At 41.2% G+C, this 23,023-nt stretch overlaps 1 protein-coding gene across 3 annotated transcripts; it reads right to left on the bottom strand.

Annotated features, from left to right (window-relative positions):
* Positions 1–1,355: 1,355 nt before the first annotated feature.
* LOC140064514 (nuclear factor 7, ovary-like) lies at positions 1,356–22,312 on the bottom strand. 3 transcript variants are annotated; one of them, XR_011847767.1, is made up of 5 exons: positions 22,147–22,307; positions 20,059–20,157; positions 8,835–8,945; positions 3,213–4,638; positions 1,356–2,333 (listed from the first exon to the last, which is right to left on the bottom strand). XR_011847767.1 is itself a non-coding variant. In XM_072111491.1 (4 exons), the coding sequence occupies exons 2-4, from the start codon at positions 20,110–20,112 to the stop codon at positions 3,643–3,645; spliced, it is 1,161 nt and encodes a 386-aa protein (XP_071967592.1). In that variant the 5' UTR covers positions 20,113–20,157; positions 22,147–22,307; the 3' UTR covers positions 2,486–3,642. The 3 variants fall into 3 exon arrangements, 2 of the variants coding, with proteins under 2 accessions (XP_071967592.1, XP_071967594.1); XM_072111491.1 differs by lacking the exon at positions 1,356–2,333 and having other exon boundaries at positions 2,486–4,638; XM_072111493.1 differs by lacking the exons at positions 1,356–2,333; positions 3,213–4,638; positions 8,835–8,945 and adding an exon at positions 16,717–18,648 and having other exon boundaries at positions 22,147–22,312.
* Between the last annotated feature and the right edge of the window lie 711 nt (positions 22,313–23,023).

The following is a 23,023-nucleotide window of genomic DNA, read 5'->3' as shown; positions in this document are numbered from 1 at the left end:
CCAGGCACCGTGACTGTGGTAATCTTCTTATATTTGTTATCCATGGCCTCCTTCCTTCTTAAAACACCATTTCAAATTAAGTTAATGATCCAGAAATGCTTCCCTAGCCCCTCCATGTTTTGGCCTCACAGGCTGTAACAATGGGGCAGATTTATCAAGCAGTCTGAAAGTCAGAATATTTCCAGTTGCCCATGGCAACCAATCACAGCTCAGCTTTCATTTCACCCGTGCTCATGAATGTGCTTGGTTGCCATGGGCAATTGCAAATATTCTGACTTTCAGACACTTGATAAATGTGTTTTTCCCTCCTACCTTCTCCTTGCTGTAGTCTTGCTGCAGCTGAGGAAGTCTAAGCACACCGTGGGAGGGGGGAATTGCACCTGCACAGTATAACTGTACAGAGGGGCTGCGGTAATACTATTCATTAACATCATTTTAAAATGTTATTTTAGAAGACAGGAGTCCATTGATAACAAATATAAGAAGATTAGAACAGGGGGTTGTGTGAGTCATGTTCTGCTCATTGTTACAGCCTATGAATCTGCAGCACTGAGAGTTTCTTTGCTACCCTCCTCAGTTTAGTTTATTCCTACAGTAGCTGTCTCCCCTGGCTTTTACTGATTATCCCTGTGAGACTTTACAGTGTTTACATTAAGTATACAGATACAGTTTGACATATAGGAGGGACTGCTGCTCTCTGTTCATTCTAATTGGAGGGGAGTAAGGTCATGTGATGCTCTTTGTGTGGATCTAGCAAGAGTGCTGAGTGTGTGCAGATCTGTGGATTCATAAGTTTTCTACACTGAATAGTAAGGTAAAAGGGCTCATCTGTCCCCTATCAGTACATCCATCCCTGTCTGTGATTGTTCAGAACTTTCTTTTACTCTCTCTCTCTGAAACTCATGCTTTATCATAGACTCCTCTGCAGCAACTCTCCTCTGCCTTCTGCTTTCTGGAAATTTTCTACACAGTAGGGAGCTGTTAACAGTCAGTGCTCACACCTCACAGACTATAGACAACATGTAATTATTTCAAAGCTGGTTTCTATTACTTATTAAATCCTTCTTGCCTACCCATGTAATAAAAGGTTCCATGCTAGTCACTATCTTTTACTATATATACGCACTCTATATAGCAGACTTGAAGCAATCTATCTGGTTTTACTGCTAAATTAGTTAATGAGAGAACACAAGGTGTCATGGGAAGAGTTGGCAGCTTAAATTTGACACAGCTTCAGGGAAGAGACAGGAAGAGGTTCGGTGTACTAGATAACCCCCTTAATAAAAGTATTGCTGTGACTACATTACAGATCAAGCTATGTGAAGATTTTTATTAGTTATTTTAATATCAGATTTAGATAATAGAAGAAGTCTATTAAATTATCTACAGTGCTTTGCGAAAGTATTCCGCCCCCTTGAACTTTTCTACCTTTTGCCACATGTCAGGTTTCAAACATAAAGATATAAAATTGTAAGTTTTGGGTGAAGAATCAACAGCAAGTGGGACACAATTGTGTAGTGGAACCAAATTTGTTGGAAATTTCAAACTTTTGTAAAAAATTATATATTTGGCTCCATCCATCTTCCCATCAGTTTTAACCATCTTCCCTGTCCCTGCTGAAGAAAAGCCCAAACCGTGATGCTGCCATCACCATGTGTGGCAGTGGGGATGGTGCCACCACCATTGTGATAGTGGGGATGGTGCCACCACCATTGTGATAGTGGGGATGGTGCCACCACCATTGTGATAGTGAGGATGGTGCCACCACCATTGTGATAGTGAGGATGGTGCTACCACCATTGTGATAGTGAGGATGGTGTGTTCAGGTGGATGAACTGTGTTGCTTTTACTCCAAACATATAGTTTGGCATTGTGGCCAAATAGTTTGATTTTGGTTTAATCTGACCAGAGCACCTTCTCCCACATGGTGTCTCCCAGGTGGCTTGTGGCAAATTTTAAACAAGACTTTTATGGATATGACTTCTTCTTGCCACTCTTCCATAAAGGGCAGATTAGTGCAGTGTAAGACTGATTGTTGTCCTATGGACAGACTCTCCCACCTCAGCTGTAGGTCTCTGCAGTTTATCCAGAGGGATCATGGGCCTTTTGGCTGCATCTCTGATCAGTCTTCTGCTTGTGTGAGATAAAAGATTAGAGGGATGTCCTGGTCTTGGTGGATTTGCACAGGTCTGATACTCCTCCCATTCCAATATGATCACTTGCACAAGCTCCTTAAGATGTTTAAAGTTTGTGAAAGCTTTAAAACTTCTCCACATCAGTATCACGGACCTGCCTGGTGTGTTCCTCGGTCTTCATGATGCAGAACCCGGAGACTATCAGAGAGCAGGAGTATTTATACGGAGACTTGATTACATACAGGTAGATTATATTTATCATCATCAGTCATTTAGTATAACATTGGATCATTCAGAGATCCTCACTGAACTTCTGGATAAAAGTAAAAAATAGGCTGCACTCCACAATATGAAAAAGAGTGTGAACTTTATTCACCCAAGTGCTACGTTTCGGATCCTCTTCAGAATCCATTCTCAAGCCACTTGGCTTGGGCACAGTTCAGATTATATTTACATGGCAGATACCTATTGCACCAACAGGACTACTTAAAACTAGTTCTGTATAAAGTCAACACAATTATTGTATATCAACATATGTATGAATATTACCCTGCCATGGAACAGTCAGATCTAGAACTACTTAATGCGAATAATAGGGGCCCTCCTAAAGACTAAAAGGGAATATATTAACTGGTTCAGGGCTGTAGGCAAAGTTTTGCCATTTTTGTACCAATATTACCACTTGCCTTGGGCTGCATTTGTGATGTGTCCATAGGAAAATCGCCTCACTGTAAACAAATACAAGGAGTGTACATGAAGTGGTGGCTAGATGGGCAACTTTAGTGTTATCTGGGTTTTTTGTACTCCCAATCTGCAGTAAACCAGGTTATCATAAACGTTAAAAACCCTTGTTAGTTAATTCTCTGTTTACTTGTTTCCTTCTAACCATTTTCTGTATTCCACATATTCCACGTGTTCCTCAGAACCAAAAACTAAGGCATCAAAGTTCTTAAACTATAATGTTTTTTTATGTCTTCTTATGTCTTAAAGGGTTATTCTAGCAAAGTGTAATATTTGCTCAGTACTTGTTATAGTTCACAATTGACTAAGCTAGCATACATTCTGTTATCTCCTTACCCCTTGGCTTGTCCTCCTAGTCATATGCCTTTAGTCTATTGATTTGGTACTTGGATTTCTCTCTTTCTTGTAAGCTGGCTCTGGTGATTATTCTTATCCGTTGTTCTTTCTTGTATCCATTTTTTTCCACTTTGGCACAAGGAGTTATCATGCTTTAGTTGTCTACCCACCGTCTAGGGTTGGCTGGACAATAGGAAGGGACAGCTGGACGGGGATTAGTCTAAGGGTCCACTGTAAATGCCTGTATCTTCAATCAGTTCCAGACCCGGCGTGATACAAAAGTTAATCAATTTTTAGATGGATTGCCTTGGATACACAATCTATTACTGGGATAGTTTGAGTCCTCCAGAGAAAGAGCTATTGGGTTTTAATATTGTCAATGTCCCTGCAAATTGTTTACCCTCTTCTATTTTTGTGACTTTTAATGTAGTTAATAACAAAGAGATAGTGGATATAAGTCTTCTTCTCTTAAAGGAACTCCAGGGCAAAAGAAGGGAAAAAGTGTTCCGGCAAAGAAGCATTCAGACTTCTGAAAAATCAACTTAGTGGTATCTGCATCATAAAACGCTATGTAACCACGAGAAACGCTTACATACACACCGATTCTCATAGGTGAGTCCATAAGTTTCAGGGGTGAGAGGTCACATCCATAATACACATTGTCGTCTTCCTTCCGCACCACTAAAAAGCCACCGCTGATGTTCAGATTGTGGGGTCCCTTTTTTGGCACTACATCTTTCATAATACCGATTATCCAGTTGCTTTTATGGCCCACATCTACCTCCCAGTAATGTTGACCACTCTGAAACCCTGGCAGTGCTATTACATAAAGGCCTGGTTCAAAGAAGTCATTGTTGCTTTTAGGTTGGGGATGACACGAGTACCTCACCTGTTTACAATTGGGTGATACGGAGAGGTAAGGATTTGCACTTTTGGGCTCGAAGTACAGTGATTTTGCCATTGGTTTTACAATATGCTTTATACCTCTCCATTCCTGGATCAGGAAAGGTGAAGTGTGAATATTTAATGTTACATTGAATCTGGACAACTCTTCCAGGCGATTTCTGAATTTCTGCAAAGTTTCTGTGTCTATTACCAATTCTTCTTTTTCCAGCAGTACCAAAATATCAGTAATACTGGTAGACATGCTTGACAAAGACTGAACTTTTCCTTCCAGATTCTTAATAGATGTTTCTACCAGACCTTTTTCATTGGCTTTATGTGTTTCTTCTTCCTTTATCAGATGCTGGTGGAGGTGATGATAGGATTTTTTTATTTTTTCCCTCTGAAGATCCCCAATGAAACAAGTTGTGTGCAATTTTTTTTCATAGTCTTCAAACAGTTTCCATGCCACCTCCTCCAAGTGTTTCTTTCTGTGAAAAACTTGAGCCTCTTCATCTTCTTGTAGGAGAGGGCTTGATGGACTCTATGGAGAGGACAAAGATCTTATGTCAACAAAACAGATGTTGATGTGGTCTACTAGTCAGAAATGGCACTATCCGCTACAAAATAAGGTAATATTGCCCTTTAGGGTACAGATGAGGGCTTTGATGCTACCATTTGGAACAAAACTAACGTCTATGGAGATATATTCGTTTTAGGGGCATTATAGGGGAGATTTATCAAAAGAGGTAAAACCTATTCTAGTTGCTCATGACAACCAATCAGAGATCAGCTGTAATTTTATAAACCGCATTGGGAAAATGAAAGCTGAGCTCTGATTGGTTGCCATGTCCTGCTCTTCGGTACTTCTGATAAATCTCCCTATATGTGTCTTACACAGTTTTTTCATTTTTTTTCAGCATGACCCTGTATAGGGAGGATTTATTGATACTTACCATTATACAATTATTTTTAACATGTAATGCCCATAGTATTTGGGAGCATCATACCAAATGAAAGGTACTGTATTGGGGGGAAAGGCCACTGAATTGGGGCTAGCAGCATGGTAGGTGAGGAGAAGGTAGAGGTCAGTGCTGAAAGACCAATGAGCAGAAGAGCAATGTATAGTAAATTTTGCAGGGAGATGCCATGGAAGAAGTGTTCATATTGAAGTGAGCTGGATGTGAAATGTGGGAATAGCTATAGTTTCACAGTAGATAAGGTTGGAAAAAGATGCAGATCCATCAAGTCCAGCCTGTTATCAGACACGTCAATTGTAAATCACTGGATTAAAATATATAATTTGACTTTTACAACCTGCCTGTGAGTCGCTATTTGATCAGAATATGTGGCAACATGGACTTTGTACAGCATGGTTACAATATTAAAGGGCATCTAACATAAGATTTACTGAAGGTAGATGTCCTAAACTTACTGGCTCGTTATTTTGGCTAGGGAATGACCTTGCTTTTTGTATTTCCTGGAATAGCCGGATTATCGTTAAAAAAAGACATTATAAAAATATTCAAATCAGCCAGAGGTGTTCCCGCCTATGTCACCCAAACTCCTCTCCACTCCGCCACCTGATGTATGCCGACCCCTTCATGTTCAGTGCACCCTGGTCCCAACCACCGATCCACAAATGTCATGATTGACAGGTATATCTGTAAATCTGATGGTAGATGTCTGTCAGGATCGGTGGTAGAGGATCCTCTGTACCACCGCGGACGATGACATAAGCCGACAACTGGGACCACAGTCTATGTGGCAGTCGGTTTTCACCAGAGCCCGCTGCAAAGCAAGTTGGACTTGTTGCAGTGTGGTACCACCAGGTTGTTCCACAGGCACGACTTTGTCTGCGGTGGCGACCAAGGTGCAGTACAGAATCATCAGGCAAACTCGTGGTTGGGGACAGGCAGGAGGTTGAGACAGGCAGCACGGGATCGGAGTCAGGAACGGAATCAAGGTCACAACGGGAAATCAGGGTAATCGCAGAGGGCTTGGAATACAGCTTTCTCTCAGGCATGGAAGGGGAAGATCGGGCAGGGGACATAGGGAGGGGCTGGAATTTATAATTAGTGTAGCACTGGCCCTTTAAATTTTACAGAGCCAGCGCGCGCCCTAGGACACGAGAGCCCGTGGGTCGCAGCGCGGGCGTCGCGTGGATCGACGCTGGGGCCGGAAAAAGTGAGAGAGGGGCCGGGGCACACAGGTGCACTTAGAAATTAAAGGACATTGTCACTGGGGTCCTTGCGACCCATATCCCGGGTCGCAGGGACCCCAGTGACAATGTCCTTTAACTTGATATGGTAGTATCATATTATTGGTACTATTGGTATTTGTAAAAGGCATTGGGGCACATTTACTTACCCGGCCCATTCGCGATCCAGCGGCGCGTTCTCTGCACAGGATTCGGGTCCGGCTGGGATTTAAGATGGTAGTTCCTCCGCCGTCCACCAGGTGGCGCTGCAGCGCCGAAAATAATCTTAACGCCCCGGAATGCACCATCCCATAGAACAGGGGTAGGAAACCTATGGCTCGGGAGCCAGATATGGCTCTTTTGTTGGCTGCATCTGGCTCTCAGACAAATCGTAATAATAAATAGTGATGGCTCCTGTGTGTCTCTTAGACTGATCACTGGACACAGGCAGCGATGTTACCGCTGCCTACGTGCTTTGTAAAACCCAGGTGCCATCACCGCCATTGTCTAAGCCTGGGTCAAAGAGAAGAGCGTGGGAGCAATGAGGAGCTGGCTGCAGGGAGAAGTGAATATTTTTTTTTGTTGTTGTGGCTACCTATCTACTGGTGGGCATGTGATGTGGCTACCGATATACTGGAAGTATGTGCTGTGGCTACCTATCTACTGGGGGTATGTGCTGGGGCTACCTATATGCTGGGAGGCATATGCTGTGACTACCTATCTCCTGGGAAGCATGTGCTTGTGCTGTGGCTACCTATTTACTTGGGGGCATGTGCTGTGGTTACCTATTTACTGGGAGTATGTGCTGTAGCTACTTATCTACTGGGGGTATTTGCTGGGGCTACCTATCTACTGGGAGGCATGTGCTGGGACTACCTATCTACTAGGAGGCATGTGGTTGGTGTCAGGATTTGGAGTAGTGAACCCCTTGGACCACCGCGGAAGATGATGTAAGCAGACATTTGGGACCGGAATCTAAGTGGCACTCGGTCTTCACCAGAGCCCGCCGCAAAGCAGGATGGTCTTGCTGCAGTGTGGTACCACCAGGTCGTTCCACAGGCACGACTTGTCCACCATGCTGGCAGCCAAGTTCGAGGTACAGGATCACTAGGCAGCCCCGTGGTCTAGAACAAGCAGGCGGTCAAGGCAGGCGGCAATGATGCGAGGGACGGAGCAAGAGGTCAGGGCTTGCAGCAAAGAAGCAGAATCAGGAACAGGTCCTGGGTCACAACGGGAGGTCAACACTTGGCCCTTTAAATCTGCAAATGTGAGTGCGCGCGCTGGCCAGGAACGTGGAACGTGGAGAGGTGAGTGAGCTTGGAAAGGGGCGACCATGGAGAGGGACACGGGTGTGCCTGCGATCCCAGACATAGATCCCAGACATTGGGGCTACCTATCTACTGGGGGCATGTGGATATTTTGTTCGTCTCTTACGGAATAACATTTTAAAATATGTGGCGTTCATGGCTCTCTCAGCCAAAAAGGTTCCTGACCCCTGCCATAGAAGGTGAAGGTGAGCGCTCCCCAAGCGACACATTTTCGGTTTTTAAATGCGGCGGTTTTTCCGAATACGTCGGGTTTTCGTTCGGCCACGCCCCCCCGATTTCTGTCGCGCGCATGCCGGCCCCGATGCGCCACAATCCGATCGCGTGCGCCAAAAACCCGGGGCAATTCATGTACAAGCGGCGCAAATCGGAAATATTCGGGTAACACGTCGGGAAAACGCGAATCGGGCCCTTAGTAAATGACCCCCATTGTGTTTCATTACATTATTGTAATACTTATTTTATGGTAGTGGCCATGATGTGGCAGTATTATTCAAGCCTTATAAAGCTCTTTTTTTTTTTTTTTTTAACAATGTATTTTTATTAATCGAATTCAGAATTACAAGATATCTTAGGCAAAAAATACATGTTCAGTTAAATACAGTACAGCTGAATAAAATTACATATAGCGATCAAGTAAAAATACAAACTGAAATCATCCTACCCTTAAAGGATTCTCTACAGATTCCAAGTAATGACCATCAATTCATTATTTACATAAATGTAAATAACCAAGCATAACACCGAACTGTTTCCCTTACATTAAATTACCTTCAACAAAAAACGTAGCGAGATGCCTTTATTTCATTAAATACCCTTAAAATTCAGTTGTTCAGGGGTTTCAGAAAAATGTTCATAGTAATATAATCCTGAACAGTACTAAAGTGTAATTTAAACATCTACACTTTATTAGAACCCTGTTTCTACCTGAATCTGATTTATAATAAAATGTTTAACCCCCCTCCCCCCCTTCCCTCCCCCTTGTGGCTTGCAGACTTCCATCTTTGTTAAATACCTTCAGGGTAAAGCTCTTTTATTAGAAAGACTCTAGCAATGTCATTGGAGAGATAAACATATCTGAGACAAACAGAGGTGTAACTTGATGTCCCTGTGGCCCAATGGGAAATCTATAATAGAAACCTATACCTAAAAGGGGCACATATGATACTAGTTCCATGGGCAATAGAGTCCATGTGCATCCCCTATAGGCAATACCTTCTCTTTTTCATTCTGCTGTGGATCATCTGGTTGACTTCCTTGAGGTGGTCCAGTGGGTGCATCTTCTTCAGTGGTGACGCTGCATGCCATGTTGAACTTGCTGTCAGCCTAAAATGAACAATACAATCTTAGTATTGAACAATTAGCTAGAGTTTTGTTGCCTATTCAGCCTTTGTAGGTTATTTTTCATAAAAGGGGTGAACTTCTTTTAACCATGCCTTACTGTTACTGAGGTGTCCTAGCAATACACCAAATTGCCAAAATGCCAAATTACTTGTAATCAACCAATATTTGTGGGTTGGTTGGGGGGGGGGGACTGTCAGCAACTGTTGCAGTGCCACCACATGACATGAAACATTCCGCTATAAAGATTGAAACCAAATCTCTGTTCATATATTACATTGACAAATCAAAGCCTCACAAGTAAAATATCCTCTTTGTAGCTGTTCTTCACTCTGGATAATATAATACATGTATGAGATAATGGATGCAGAAACTGTATATAGTGGTCAGAGAATAAAGATTATTTCTACAGATTCCCTACATATGTCTTGATCCACACAATAAGGAGCGCCACTTTCAATCAATGGCAATAAAACAAACGTGTTTCATTAGATAACATGCTGCTTATTTCCTACCGCTGCACCGTGAAGTCGAAAATCTGCATAACCTTTTTCCATTGTATGTCAAGGGTTCAGGAAAACTTGGATTGTCATTGAGTTTGATGCCATGGCATATCTGACATGTGTGACTAAAGCCTGGTTGTCCAGGATTGTCAGATTCAAAAAGTTGAATAAAGAGACAAAGCACATTCCCCTTTTTAAATTCATGGGGCAGATGTGTAATAAAGAGACATAGCTCATAGCACCCTACAAATCTTTGGATACAGGTGTCTCAATATACAAATCCCAGTGATCCATAACATATCCCTAAAGATACCTGCTATCTGATTTCTAGTTACAAGTGTCTACAATGAATGATGACTAAGATATAAAGTCAATCCAATAAGATATACAGATATTTTTAATAAATACCAAATAAAATTAAAAATTTTTAATTTCTTTTGTAAATGCAGGCAGTCCCCTACTTAAGGACACCCGACTTACAGACAACCTCTTTTTAAAGACAGACCCCTCTGGCCACTGTAAAGTTCTCTGGATGCTTTTCTATAGTCCCAGGCTGCAGCGATTAGTTATAAGGTGTCTGTAATGAAGTTTTATTGACAAAAACTTTTTTGTGGAGTTACAATTATAAAATATACCTTTCTGACCTACATACAAATTCAACTTAAGTACAAACCCAAGGAACCTATGCTGTATGTAAACTGTATCAACTTTTTGAATCTGATTATGCTGGTATAGGTTTGGTTAACGTTGACCGAGTAGAATATCTAGGTCGCTTTATGAGTTATTTGTCCAGGATTGTTCTATTAAAACCAGAATAATGTCGCCTGGATTTCGCTTAGTATGGAGTGTTGCCAGGTGAGCTATTTAAATCCAGCTATGGTGGCCTGCCAAGTCACAAGCTGCTACAGCGTGATATCTTATGTGTGGCTGGTTCAAACACACACGTTATTCATCTAAATGCTGGAAACTAAATAGATGTATAATGGAAACCTCTAAAATTTCCTTAGTTTTTTTTTTCTTTTTCCCTTTCTTATTCTTTTTAAGATCTCTGCTTGGTGTCATTGAACTCTAACAGCTTTATTTGCATGATGGTTTGTTACATTGTAGCCAGTCCAAGTAATCCTGTGTAAACTGAACGTATTTGTATATTGCCTTGTTCCTGGTTTGGAGTCACGGGTGATGGATTTTATATATTCATTTGGGTCATCAAGAGAATGTTGACAACAGAAGAATATAATGTGCTGATTTTGTTTCACAAAGTGACCTACAGTAGCTACTAAAAAGTTTAAGGGGTTTTCTCACGAAACAAGTTAGGCCTTATCCACAGCCTAACTTGCTGATCGCGCTACGCTGGGCAATCTCCGTCAGCTCCATAGAAATGAATGGGGCAGCATGGACATGCACGGCCGTCTGCTCCACTCATCTCGAGGTACATCAGACCCCATTCTAATGAGCTGTGGGGGTCTACTTACTGTGAACCCTCCCTCCCCCCCGATCAGCAAGTTAGGGCCTAACTTGTTTAGTGGGAAAACCCCTTTAAGTTGCAGACAAAAAACTGAGCCATGAAGTATGTAAATTGGTGAAGAATTAGCACTTTTTTGATGGAATACTGTAGTCATAGCAGTGGCTGATGTTCCACTGACCCATCTTCTAAAAGGGACTCTGTCCCCTGTTTCTTTAGATGTACTCCACTATAGGGAAACCTAAATATAGGGCTCCCGAAAGACCATAATTACAGGTTTTGGGAAACAAAGGTTTAGTTACGTATGAGCAATTAATAATGTGTAACCGTTCCAAAACCTATAAAGAAATAAAACAGATTTTGGTTTAAAATATGTTGATAAATTCAGATATCTTCAACTTTGCCACAGTGTGAAAGCTTTGGGGAACAAGGCAAGGGTCACCCTTTGCTTTTCTCTACACCCTTGCTATGAAGTATTGTCTGCGTTGACTGAGCACCACTACACAGTGTGTACGATAGAAAGTCGCCGGGGTGAAGATAGTGCCCACCAGAACTCTGCTCCTACACTTTGGGGAACAAGGGGTGGTATATTTAGGAAGATTTGGGAGCTCCTCAATGATTCCCATAGATTGAGAAAATGGCTAATTTCTATAATTTAATCTTGAGAAATAAAATTAGAGTCTAGCAGCATTGTACATAAATGTGTAGGAGTAACTGAAACCATATAAACAACCCAGTGGACCCAGATTCAAAATGCTATTAAAGCTACACTCACCGGCCACTTTATTAGGTACACCATGCTAGTAATGGGTTGGACCCCCTTTTGCCTTCAGAACTGCCTCAATTCTTCGCGGCCTAGATTCAACAAGGTGCTGGAAGCTCCTCAGAGATTTTGGTCCATATTGACATGATGGCATCACACAGTTGCTGCAGATTTGTCGGCTGCACATCCATGATGCGAATCTCCCGTTCCACCACATCCCAAAGATGCTCTATTGGATTGAGATCTGGTGACTGTGGAGGCCATTTGAGCACAGTGAACTCATTGTCATGTTCAAGAAACCAGTCTGAGATGATTCCAGCTTTATGACATGGCGCATTATCCTGCTGAAAGTAGCCATCAGATGTTGGGTACATTGTGGTCATAAAGGGATGGACATGGTCAGCAACAATACTCAGGTAGGCTGTGGTGTTGCAACGATGCTCAATTGGTACCAAGGGGCCCAAAGAGTGCCAAGAAAATATTCCCCACACCATGACACCACCACCATCAGCCTGAACCGTTGATACAAGGCAGGATGGATCCATGCTTTCATGTTGTTGATGCCAAATTCTGACCCTACCATCCGAATGTCGCAGCAGAAATCGAGACTCATCAGACCAGGCAATGTTTTTCCAATCTTCTACTGTCCAATTTCGATGAGCTTGTGCAAATTGTAGCCTCAGTTTCCTGTTCTTAGCTGAAAGGAGTGGCACCCGGTGTGGTCTTCTGCTGCTGTAGCCCATCGGCCTCAAAGTTCGACGTACTGTGCGTTCAGAGATGCTCTTCTGCCTATCTTGATTGTAACGGGTGGCGATTTGAGTCACTGTTGCCTTTCTCAGCTCGAACCAGTCTGCCCATTCTCCTTTGACCTCTGGCATCAACAAGGCATTTCCGCCCACAGAGTATATACTTAATTACATCTCGTAGAGTAGCACAGTTGTTCGTTCTACACAGGGAATATCTGTCTCCTATAAAATTGGTAAAGATGTACAGAACTCATAACTCTGAATACCATTGTTGCAATATTCTGAATGCTGATGATATACATGTGTTATGGCACTGTCCTAGAATAAGTGAATACTATGGTAGAATTATTGAAGTAATCGAATTATTGACAGGTCTGTATGGTGCAAAATACAGTACATCAACCATTAAGCCAAAAATGGGGTCATTAAGAGGAGGCATAACATTTCTATGATTGTATTCTATGTATTGTGCAAATAATAGGGTTATTTATTCCCTAAACAGGTGAAGGACCATGGGGCGACTATACTATCCAGTAATCTGGCCTTTGTGTAAGGACACCTTTTATTTAATCAAATGATAAAAGTAGGAGATGAATGAGCTGTAGGAGGCAGTGACTTGTCCATTCCTATGAGTAAAGTAGAAGCTGAGGGTTTCAGTCTAAAATTAAATTGTGAGTCAGTGACAGCAGATTAAAGATGTAGTGAACTTGTCAACTTGATAAAAAACAAATTACTGACCAACCACAAAATTTAAAAGCTCCATCTATTTTTATGTTGTTTTTATTTTTTCTGGTAGAACCTGTAGAGAATTGTAAATTCAGGGCGTATGCACTGAGATTGTCTACAGCACTTGAAATAGGACACTGCCCATCCCTCATTGTTATCATAACTTTGTTGCGGTTCAAAGGTAGTCAGGAGTGGCTCATACAATTTGTTATATTACTTCTAATTATTTGCCGTATATAAGGAAGTGAGAGTAAAAAAATGGGGTGAGATTATAATATTATTAGTAAGAAATTGCTTATTGAAAATGTTTTTTTTTATTCATAGTATCATGGTTTCATGAAAAAAGACACATGTCCATCAAGTTCAACCAAGTAAGGGATTTAGGGGAAACAATTCTATATAATATTACCATCAATGTTATTTAGGTGTAAAAAGGTATCTAGACCTTTCTCGAAGCTCTCTGCTGTCCCTGCTGTGACCACCACCTGAGGCAGGCTATTCCACAGATTGACAGTTCTCATAGTAAAAAAGACCTGTCACCTCTGGTGATCAAACCTTGTTTTCTCCAGACAGAGACAGTGCCCCCTTGTCTTTTGACTTGATTTAATCTGGAACAACTTTCCACCATATTTTTTGTATGGACCATTTATGATCTACTAGAACCCCCAGGTCCTTCTCAAAAAGGGACTCTCTCAGATTTACTCCCCAAGGACATATGTCGCCAGGTCCATAACCTTACATTTATCCACATTGAACCTCATTTGCCAAGTGGATGACCAAACACTCAGTTAGTCCAAGTCCCTGTCCCTGCAGCCTATGAACATCCTCCATAGACTGTATTACACTACACAGCTTGGTGTCATCTGCAAAAATAGACACAGTGTTATTAATTCCTACCTCTATATTATTACTAAATAAATTAAATAGTAGTGAGGCAAGCACAGAACCCTGGGGTACACCACTCATAACTGGTGACCATTCTGAGTAGGAATTATTGACCACAAGTCTCTGGATACGATCCCTCAATTCTGTCCTATGATTCTGTCCCTTAAAGGGAGCCTACTGCCTCCTTCAAGTGTTACAATCTGCTGGCAGCAAGTTGTCGAGAAATGCAATGTGATTCCCAATATACTTTTATTATTTTTGTCCATAATTTATTTTCCTAAAAAATCCCTATTTGAAACTGTATGCTAATGAGGCAGTTGCTGAACCTCGGGCATTTCCTCAGCACTCACAGCAATGCTATTCCTGCCTGAACTCCCCCTTCTTTATCTTATGAAAAGGAAATTTGTCTTGTTAGAAGCAGGGAACATCAGTGGAAGGAGACGGAAATGGATTGGTATAAAATAGCAGTGCTCCAGATATTAAAATCATTCCTGTGGTGTACCAGCTACCTCATTAGCATATGGATTTAAGTAGTAATTGCTCAGAAATAGTATAATGTATGAAAATAATAAATGTAAGTTGTGGCAATTCTCTACAACATGTTGCCAGCAAATTATAATGCTTGGGGTAGAGGTATTTTTAAAAGGAACTTTTCAGCCTAGTTTTTAATGTTAAACAAGTCCTATGATGATAAAATGATAAAATACTTCTACAAATTTTACGGGTCTGCCGCGATTCACTTTGATCATACGCCCGATATCCAGCAGGTGTCGCTGCTGCGCTGAGGTCCGCCGGAGTTCACCTTCTTCTTGCCGGTGCATGTAAGTGCTGATTTTGCGACACAATTCCTTTTTAAAATTCTGCGGTTTGTCCGAATCCGCCGGGTTGTCCGGCGGCCACGTCCCCCGATATCTGTTGCATGCAAGCTGGCTCCGATTTGCCACAATCTGATCGTGCGCCAAAAACCTAGGGCAATTCGGCACAAAACGGAAATAATCCCGAAACCCGACGAAAGTGCGGCGTTCGGACCCTTAGTAAATGAGCCCCAAAGAGTGTCAAACTACAACCAAGACCAACTTATATGTCGCAAAGTGCCAACATGACAATTTAAGCAATAACTTATTGATCCCGGCTGTATCAAATGTTTTAATTGTATTGGCATCCTGAGGACACCAAAGCAATAGAAAGATGATTTGGATTGTAGCCAAGGATGTTGCTTTAAAATAGCACTGAGCATGTCACGTCCTGTATTGTATTGACAGCAGGAGGAAGCTTTTAGTCCTATCTGGCAAACTCTGTGTTGGGGTGAAGGCCTGGGTGCCCACAGAAAGGGCTCTGATTGACACCTCCGGCACCCGTGCTATAGGTTTGCCATCACTGGTATACAGTATGCTCCTAAGCTCCCTTTAGTGGTATCAGAAAGTAACCTAAATGTAACTGTAACCTGAGGATCTGTTCTCTCATCATTTAGAAATGTTAGAAAAGCAGTCTATACCTAAAAAAGACACGGTCATAAAAACTGGATCTTCATTTTAATCTTAAATAGACATAATCTTTGGAAATGAAATTGATATAGTGGCTGCAAAGTCCAAAGTGTCAATAGATCCCATAGCAATATACAATGTTTTTATTGCCACATAGCACTGCTGTTGTAATTTTTTTAGGGCCTATTCTGCAGTGTCATGTCACAAACCAGCCAAAATGGGTTGTTTTACATATCTCTGTATTTAAAGGAAACCTTTCAGTAGCTTTTACCTCACTAAACTACCACTAACCTAAGGTTGGGTCCTTTCTAGCATTTCCTCTTTTACGTTTAAACGAGCTGGTTAACATAGAAAAATAATCTCCTCCAAAGTTATATACAAATGAGCAGAAGAGAGTCACTTTGTGTCAGAACTTAGTCACTCTTGGAGGCTGGAGGAGGAGCCTCACTCTAGGGCTGTATAGCATCTAGAAGATTCTGTTTATGATTCTATTTGTTTATATTTCATTTTTAGGGAAGGTGGTAATTTGAACTCGGGTCTGATCACCCCTTGAAGGGTCTAATTCACATCATTCTATGACAGCGGGTTTTCATAGGAAGTATCCGGGGGAAAGTGTGGGGTGGAATGGTTAGGGCAGGGGGTAACAATCTCAGCCAATATGGCAGCAGGCACTTTAACAGTTAGCGGCAGGAGTCTGCTATGTAATACCAGCCCATGATCTCTCTGTATACATTTTTAAAGATACTTGTCTCTAAGGTGCTAATTGCCAATATCTCCAGTTCTGCATATAACCATAAGCAAGATTTGTTTTAAAAGATGAATTCTTATCTTTATAATGACACCAGAATTAGATCTAGCGATTAAAGAGTCCAGGATGTGGGTGTCTAAAGTGAAGCTTCTTCTACAACCTCAAAAAAATGTTTTTGCATGTAACATTGGAAATTTTTTTTATAGGTGAGTGAGTTTCCACATAAAAATGGAATGCAAGAAAGGATATTTCATTCCTACCACAGTAGGCTGAATGGAGTAAAAGCCGGTGACAGGTTTCCCTTTACACCGTGAATGTCAAGCAGTGGCCTGGCAGCATCCATGCCAGAAAAAATGGCATCTTTATTGAGGTAATGAACACATTACAACAACATTTTTAACTGCTGAGAGTCTTTTTCATATTTATTTTACAAAGACCCTTCATCAAATCAAAACACTGATGTTATTATTTTCATAAAATACCATTTCTCATCTCAGTCTGAACTGCATTAAACTGATTACATTTTGAGATTAAAAAAAAAAATTAAAAAGGAAAGTAAAACAAAGATACTTTTTTATTGCTAATTGGCCCCCTTATAGGAACAAATTATTCAAAGTGATTATGGATAACATTTAACAATAGGGCCACAGCCCAGGGACTGTTCTAGACAAGGTGGGGCCCTGGGCTAAATTAAAAGTGGGGCCCCAAAATAAAACTATTTTATGAGACTCCTGTAGACAGTAAGAGGCTCCTGCACAATAATAACACTTTGTAGTTACACACAGTAGTAGGTAAATATCTGTAATATGGGGCTGTAGGAGAATGTTATAGGAGATAGACAGATGAGAGGTATATTGATCATAGAAGTTACATATGAAAGATTTATATAAATATAAAGTAGATGGCATATTTATATAGCTAGATAGATGATAGATAGATATGAGAGATATAGATAAATAGATAGAAAAAAGCAAGACAGATAGATACATACATATGAAATAGACATATTATAGGAGATCGATAACTAGTCAGATGATAGATATATAAACAGCATATAGACTATAAGAATCTTCACCTGGGCATTTAACCTGGTATTAAAAGAGCAATACATCCTCTGCCCACAAAAGTCCACATGCATGAGGCCCCTTTAGGACTGGGGCCCTGGGCAAATTCCCAGTTTGTAGCTCCCCTGACGCCAGCCCTGCCGCAGACCATATGTTTTATGATGTAGTGACTGTGATTGTCTTCTTGTAATCTGTAATGAGTAGAATCTACCAGAGGCCATCTTAAGTCAATAATCTATAAGGAAGGCAAAAGGTGCACATCAGAGAATCACTATTTCACGCTCATTATCCTAAGTACATATAGCAAGTGGGCACCAGTCATCCTCCCTCACAAGAAATCCAGGACAAAAAAATGGACACATCATTTCTTTAACACAAGGAAAAGATAATTGATGAATAATTTTTGTAGTGTCAGCATCATAAAAGATTACGTGATTTTTAAATAAATCCAAGCAGACTCCAATCCTCAAAGGAAAATAGTTATATGTTATCATCTCACATGTGTTACCGATGGCGTAATACAAATGGTCCCATTGTTTACGTAGAACCCAATAGCCATTTGTTTGATTCAACTCCCATATTCCTTTGCGTTCCACTGACTCCTTAACCACGCCTATAATCCAGTTACTTTTATAGCCTACATTTACTTCCCAGTAGTGTCGTCCAGACTTAAATCCTGGTGTCCCCAAAACATATAACCCTGGCTCGAAACACTGTGAAGATGTTTTTAACATTTTTGGAGTGTTCTCAAATCTCACTTGCTTGAAGTCCGGGGACAAGGCAAGGTTTGGATGAGCACTTTCAGGATCAAACCGTATCTCTTCTGGTACTGGTTTTACTATATTCATCATCTGTTTTGAAATTCGGCGCTGTACAGGAGGCTCACCTATATCCAGTTCCTCCTCAGGTCTCTCCAGTTTTTTCAAATTCTTTTCAAGAGCATTTAGTTGATCCTTTGTTTTTGCTCTTTGTATTTTCTCCATAAGGTGGACTAGTTGTAAGGTTTGCACTTCAACCTTTTGTATGACCTGGTCTTCTTGTTTCTTACTATTTTCCATCCTTATTTCTTCATCTGTTTCTAGTAATCGATGAAAGTCACAAAAGCTTTTACCGAGAGATGACTGATTCAGTTCAAGGTTCTCTTGAATTGTAGTAATATTGTTGTAAATTTCAGCAACTTTTAGCGATAAAACCATCTGCATTTGCATAAGTTCGTATCTCAAATTACTTTTCGTTAGTTTGGATACCTGTGGTTTTGACTTTTCAACTTTGACTCTTGTTGGTTTAGCAAGTCCATCACTCTTTGTCTACACAGAGAAGGACACAATATGCTGTTAGGAACCTTGATTTACTCGTAGCAACTTGAAATATTCTCTAGGCTTGGTTAAAAAGAGCCTATGACCATCCACATCCCATTTATATTTAGGCTTGTTGACCCCCGTGATATACAAGCATCAGTTTAGAGCCACCTCTTGGTCTTGGATTTGGAGGCAATAAGTCCTACAGTAGACACTTCATCCATATACCATTTGATCAAAAAACTTGTTGAGACGATAATTAAAGAAAATCTACCATCGGGAAACTACTTTCTGAATTAGATCCCGATGATGATTTCCCCTCCAAGCAGCAGCTGCATCCCGTTTTTGCCTAATTCTGGGGTGCAGTTGCTGCCGAAATAAACTTTAATAAAACATGGCAATTAGTTTCAGAGGCTACTGGGAGCGTGTAGTAACCTTATAGCGCTCCGGAGCCGAAGGCTACTCCACACCCCCAGTAGCCATTTCATATCTGCTTCTACACTTGTAATTTATATTTTGTGGCAGACCTCCGGCATCAATAGAGCTATGCTGGGGATGCACCTGCTGATCTTGAGCACTACGTATGCACAGTTGCTCACATTCGCCCATCTGCAATGTGCGGTGCCGGCAGAGGTATGTGAGCTACTGCGCATGCACAGTGCTCATAATCAGCAGACACATCTCCACCAGTAGGGCAAGAGCTATTGTGCTTGCGCAGTAGCTCTATTGATTCCCAAGACGCGGCACAAAATATAAATTATGAACATAGAGGCAAAATTGAAATGGCTACTGGGGGTGGAGTAGCCTTTGGCTCCGGAATGCTATGAGGCTACTACAAGCTCCCAGAAGCCTCTGAAACTAATTACCATAATGTTTTATTAAAGTTTATTTTGGCAGCAGCTATATCCCAGAATTAGGCAAAAGCAGGATGCAGCTGGGGAACTTCTACAGAAAGTAGTTTCCCAATAGTAGGTTTCCATTAAGCAGTTTATTCAGAACTTCATACGTTTACAATTATGAGGATATATAAAACACCTGCATTAGAAATGTAATTTAAAGCAAATCTCTTGACTATCCTGATGCCTTTGTCAGTACCTTGTACATTAGACTTCTCCTTCTTTTAGTTTTTGGTGTGGCCATAAGAAGCGGCTGTATTGTTCTGTAAGACATCCATATTATGTGGGGTTGCTTTTACCTGTCACTTAGTCACATAGAGGGTCTTTGTCTTAGTGCCCCTGACCATCAAGATAATCTCTACTTACAAGCATCTGCTGTTAGCAACTAAATGATTATCTGCATCAGTGAAGTGTTATACAGAAAGACGAGACAGTAAAAAGAGTCAGGTGAATAATGATTTTATTTATATAATTAAATCTTTGTACAATTTCTTTTAAATTATAAGTTGCTTAAAACTAGTACCTCATGATCCTGCTGTGGAACTATGGGATGATGGTCCCGTGTAGCTGCATCCATGGTACTATGCTTGTGCTTATTTGTGAGACGGCTTTGCCTTAGTATCTAAAAAACAATATAAAACATGGTATATGATATAATTTTACATATACACGCAAATAAAGATGAGTACCGTAATGAAGGATGGAGCCATCAGCTCTGTTCTCCACTACAGAGACCAGGAGACGCCACCATACAGCATCTCCTGCTTCAGACCGCTGCCGGCGATGCGAGGTGATAATGGTCACAGCAAGAAGAGGAAGACCAAGGTGAGTGTGTTTTTTTTTTACTATGCAGTAAACATTTCTGGGGGCTGTGTAGGGGACATTAATGGGGTCTGTGGGAACATTACTGGGGCTGTGTGAGGACATTACTGAGGGCTGTAAGGGCATTATTTGGGGCTGTGGGTCACATTATTGGGGGCTGTGTGAGGACATTACTGGAGGCTTTGTGAGGACATTACTGGGGGTGTGAGGACATTATTAGGGGCTGTGGTGGACATTACCCTAATCTGTATGGGGGGCATTACTTGACGCTACTGTATGTGGGGGACATTACTGGGGGCTGTGTGACAACATTACCGGGGTTATTTGAGGACATTACTAGGGGCTGTGGAGAGATTACTAGGGGCTGTGAAGACATTACTGGGGGCTGTGGAGACATTACTGGAGGTTGTGTGAGGACATCACTGTGGACAGTGGGGACATTATTGGGGGCTGTGGAGGACATCACTCTAGTCTGTAATGGGGGCATTACTGGTGGCTATGTGGGGGACATTACTGTGGGCTATGTGACAACATTACCAGGGGCTATTTGAGGACATTACTGGGGGCTGTGGAGACATTATTGGGGGCTGTGTGAGGATATTACTGTCAGTTGTGGGGTTATTACTGGGGTCTGTGGGGACATTACTGTACGCTGTGTGAGGGGCATTACTGTGTAAGAACATTACTGGGGGCACAATAACCATAAAATTCAAGCCCAGTTACTGACCCAGAGCCCCAGCAGGGTCCCTCAAAATGCACAAAAAATAAGATGGCAGCACACCAGATACTAGTGTACTTTTATTACGTGTCAGAAGTTTTGGCCCGTACCACACTGGAGCCTATCTCAAGAGGATAGAGAACAATTACAGTCACTGGATGTAACAAGTAGGGATTTCTCCTGTGTTTTCCACAGCTGTATATAACAGTTGTTATTGACACAACCAAATGTGAGGGAGTTATGTACAGGATTGGCATTACCGAAAGTGCAATGTATTATGCATTGGGGCTCATGCCCCGAATCTTCTGATGCCCCTGTGCACACTGATCAATGTCTCTACTTCTGAGTCAGAGTCTATTGCAGCTATGTTACCTGATTATACTGCTGACTTTTTAGCCCAAAAAAGCAAAAATATACATTTGTACTGTTTGGCAGAAAAATTCAATAATTATCCATAGAGTCTAGTGTATTCATAAAGGAACTCTTCTTCTCCTGATTGGTCGAGCCATATTCAGATACACTGTGGACTGCTGTCAGTCACCACTGAGATGGGGGAAAAAAGCGCTCTCCACCCGAATACAAGTCTATTAGCCAAATGACACAAGGAACAGCATAGCCCTGAGAAAAACTTTATGTAAATTAAGAAAACACAATTTAAGTATCCACATTAACAAAACTAATTTGCATATGGCACCACTGGCAAACCTCCATACTGGTTAATTCTTGGGGGTGGAGGAGAATGGATGAACAAACAGATATAAGCAAACTTATTTTTAGTCCCCCTGTGACATTCCCACTGACGTGCTGTTATCCAGACTACAGCTATGACTAGACTAGAATCCACCTTTACTTTTTATTGTCTCTCGATACGTAGCCAAACATTTTTTTTTTCATTTTAAATATGTATCAGAAAGAAATAAAAAAAATACTTTGAGGTAGTTGCTCATATTAGAATAATATTGACCAGGGTTTAGCTATATTACCATATTTTATCAGATTTATTATCTAGCTTCAACTACTGTGTATTTTACTATTAGTAAATGTTTATCCATACATGTAATATAGACTTACCCTAATGCAGGTCTATGGATAAGAAGCCGCGTCTCTTAAGTTAAATTCATTGCTGGTGTTGAAGATACCATTTCATGCACAGCACATAAAGCCACTGTGGCAGCCTCACCTATAGAGAAGTTCTTGGTCACCAATGGAGGAGTGTATATGCAAATCTGTAACTTTGCCTTCCAATGTAGATTAGTTTCACTTTCCAGCAATTGCTGAGTTTCGTTTCTGGTTTACTATTCAAAGGTCTGCTGATTCGTGCAGTAAGATCATAGCCCCATCCTATCCCAGAGCACTAAGACATTATCACTTGCCACACCCATGCACAAGCTTATAGAAGAAACTGGATTACTGTAAACATCCAGATTATAGATGATAGACGACAAGTATAATGAATCTTAGGATGCCTGCAGTATTAGACTATCTATATCAGTATGTCATAACATTGTACATCAAACAATGGGGCATTTGTTTTAAAAAGACCCAAAGGGACAGGTGGTTGGGAAGCATTTATTGTCACCATTTGACAATTATACAGAGCTTCTCACATACGGTAGATGACCACTATACCTCCATCATTAAAGAATATCTATCACAATGTCAACCTCTAATTATTTAATATGTCACACAGCTCCCCCCACTGAATAAAATATAGAGCAACCTTCTCAGTGATTTATATGGATCATAGCAGCCCACCCTTACTAAGTGTTCAGCAGCAGCCCTTGCTTATTAGTTTATACCAAGATTAGCAGCCCCCCTAAACTAAATATATTTTCATAAACTGCCATTAGAAAGCATTGCCTCTATCCCTTCATTGTCCCTCTACATGCTTGTAAACTTGAGGTCCTAAAGCTGTATGCAAATGACCTGTGAGATGTCCAATGAGTCA

Source organism: Engystomops pustulosus, chromosome 6 (genome assembly GCF_040894005.1).
Source record: "Engystomops pustulosus chromosome 6, aEngPut4.maternal, whole genome shotgun sequence".
In the NCBI taxonomy this organism is placed as follows: domain Eukaryota; kingdom Metazoa; phylum Chordata; class Amphibia; order Anura; family Leptodactylidae; genus Engystomops; species Engystomops pustulosus.
Note: the sequence above shows the minus strand (reverse complement) of the source record. Positions and strands in the feature narration are given on the sequence as shown.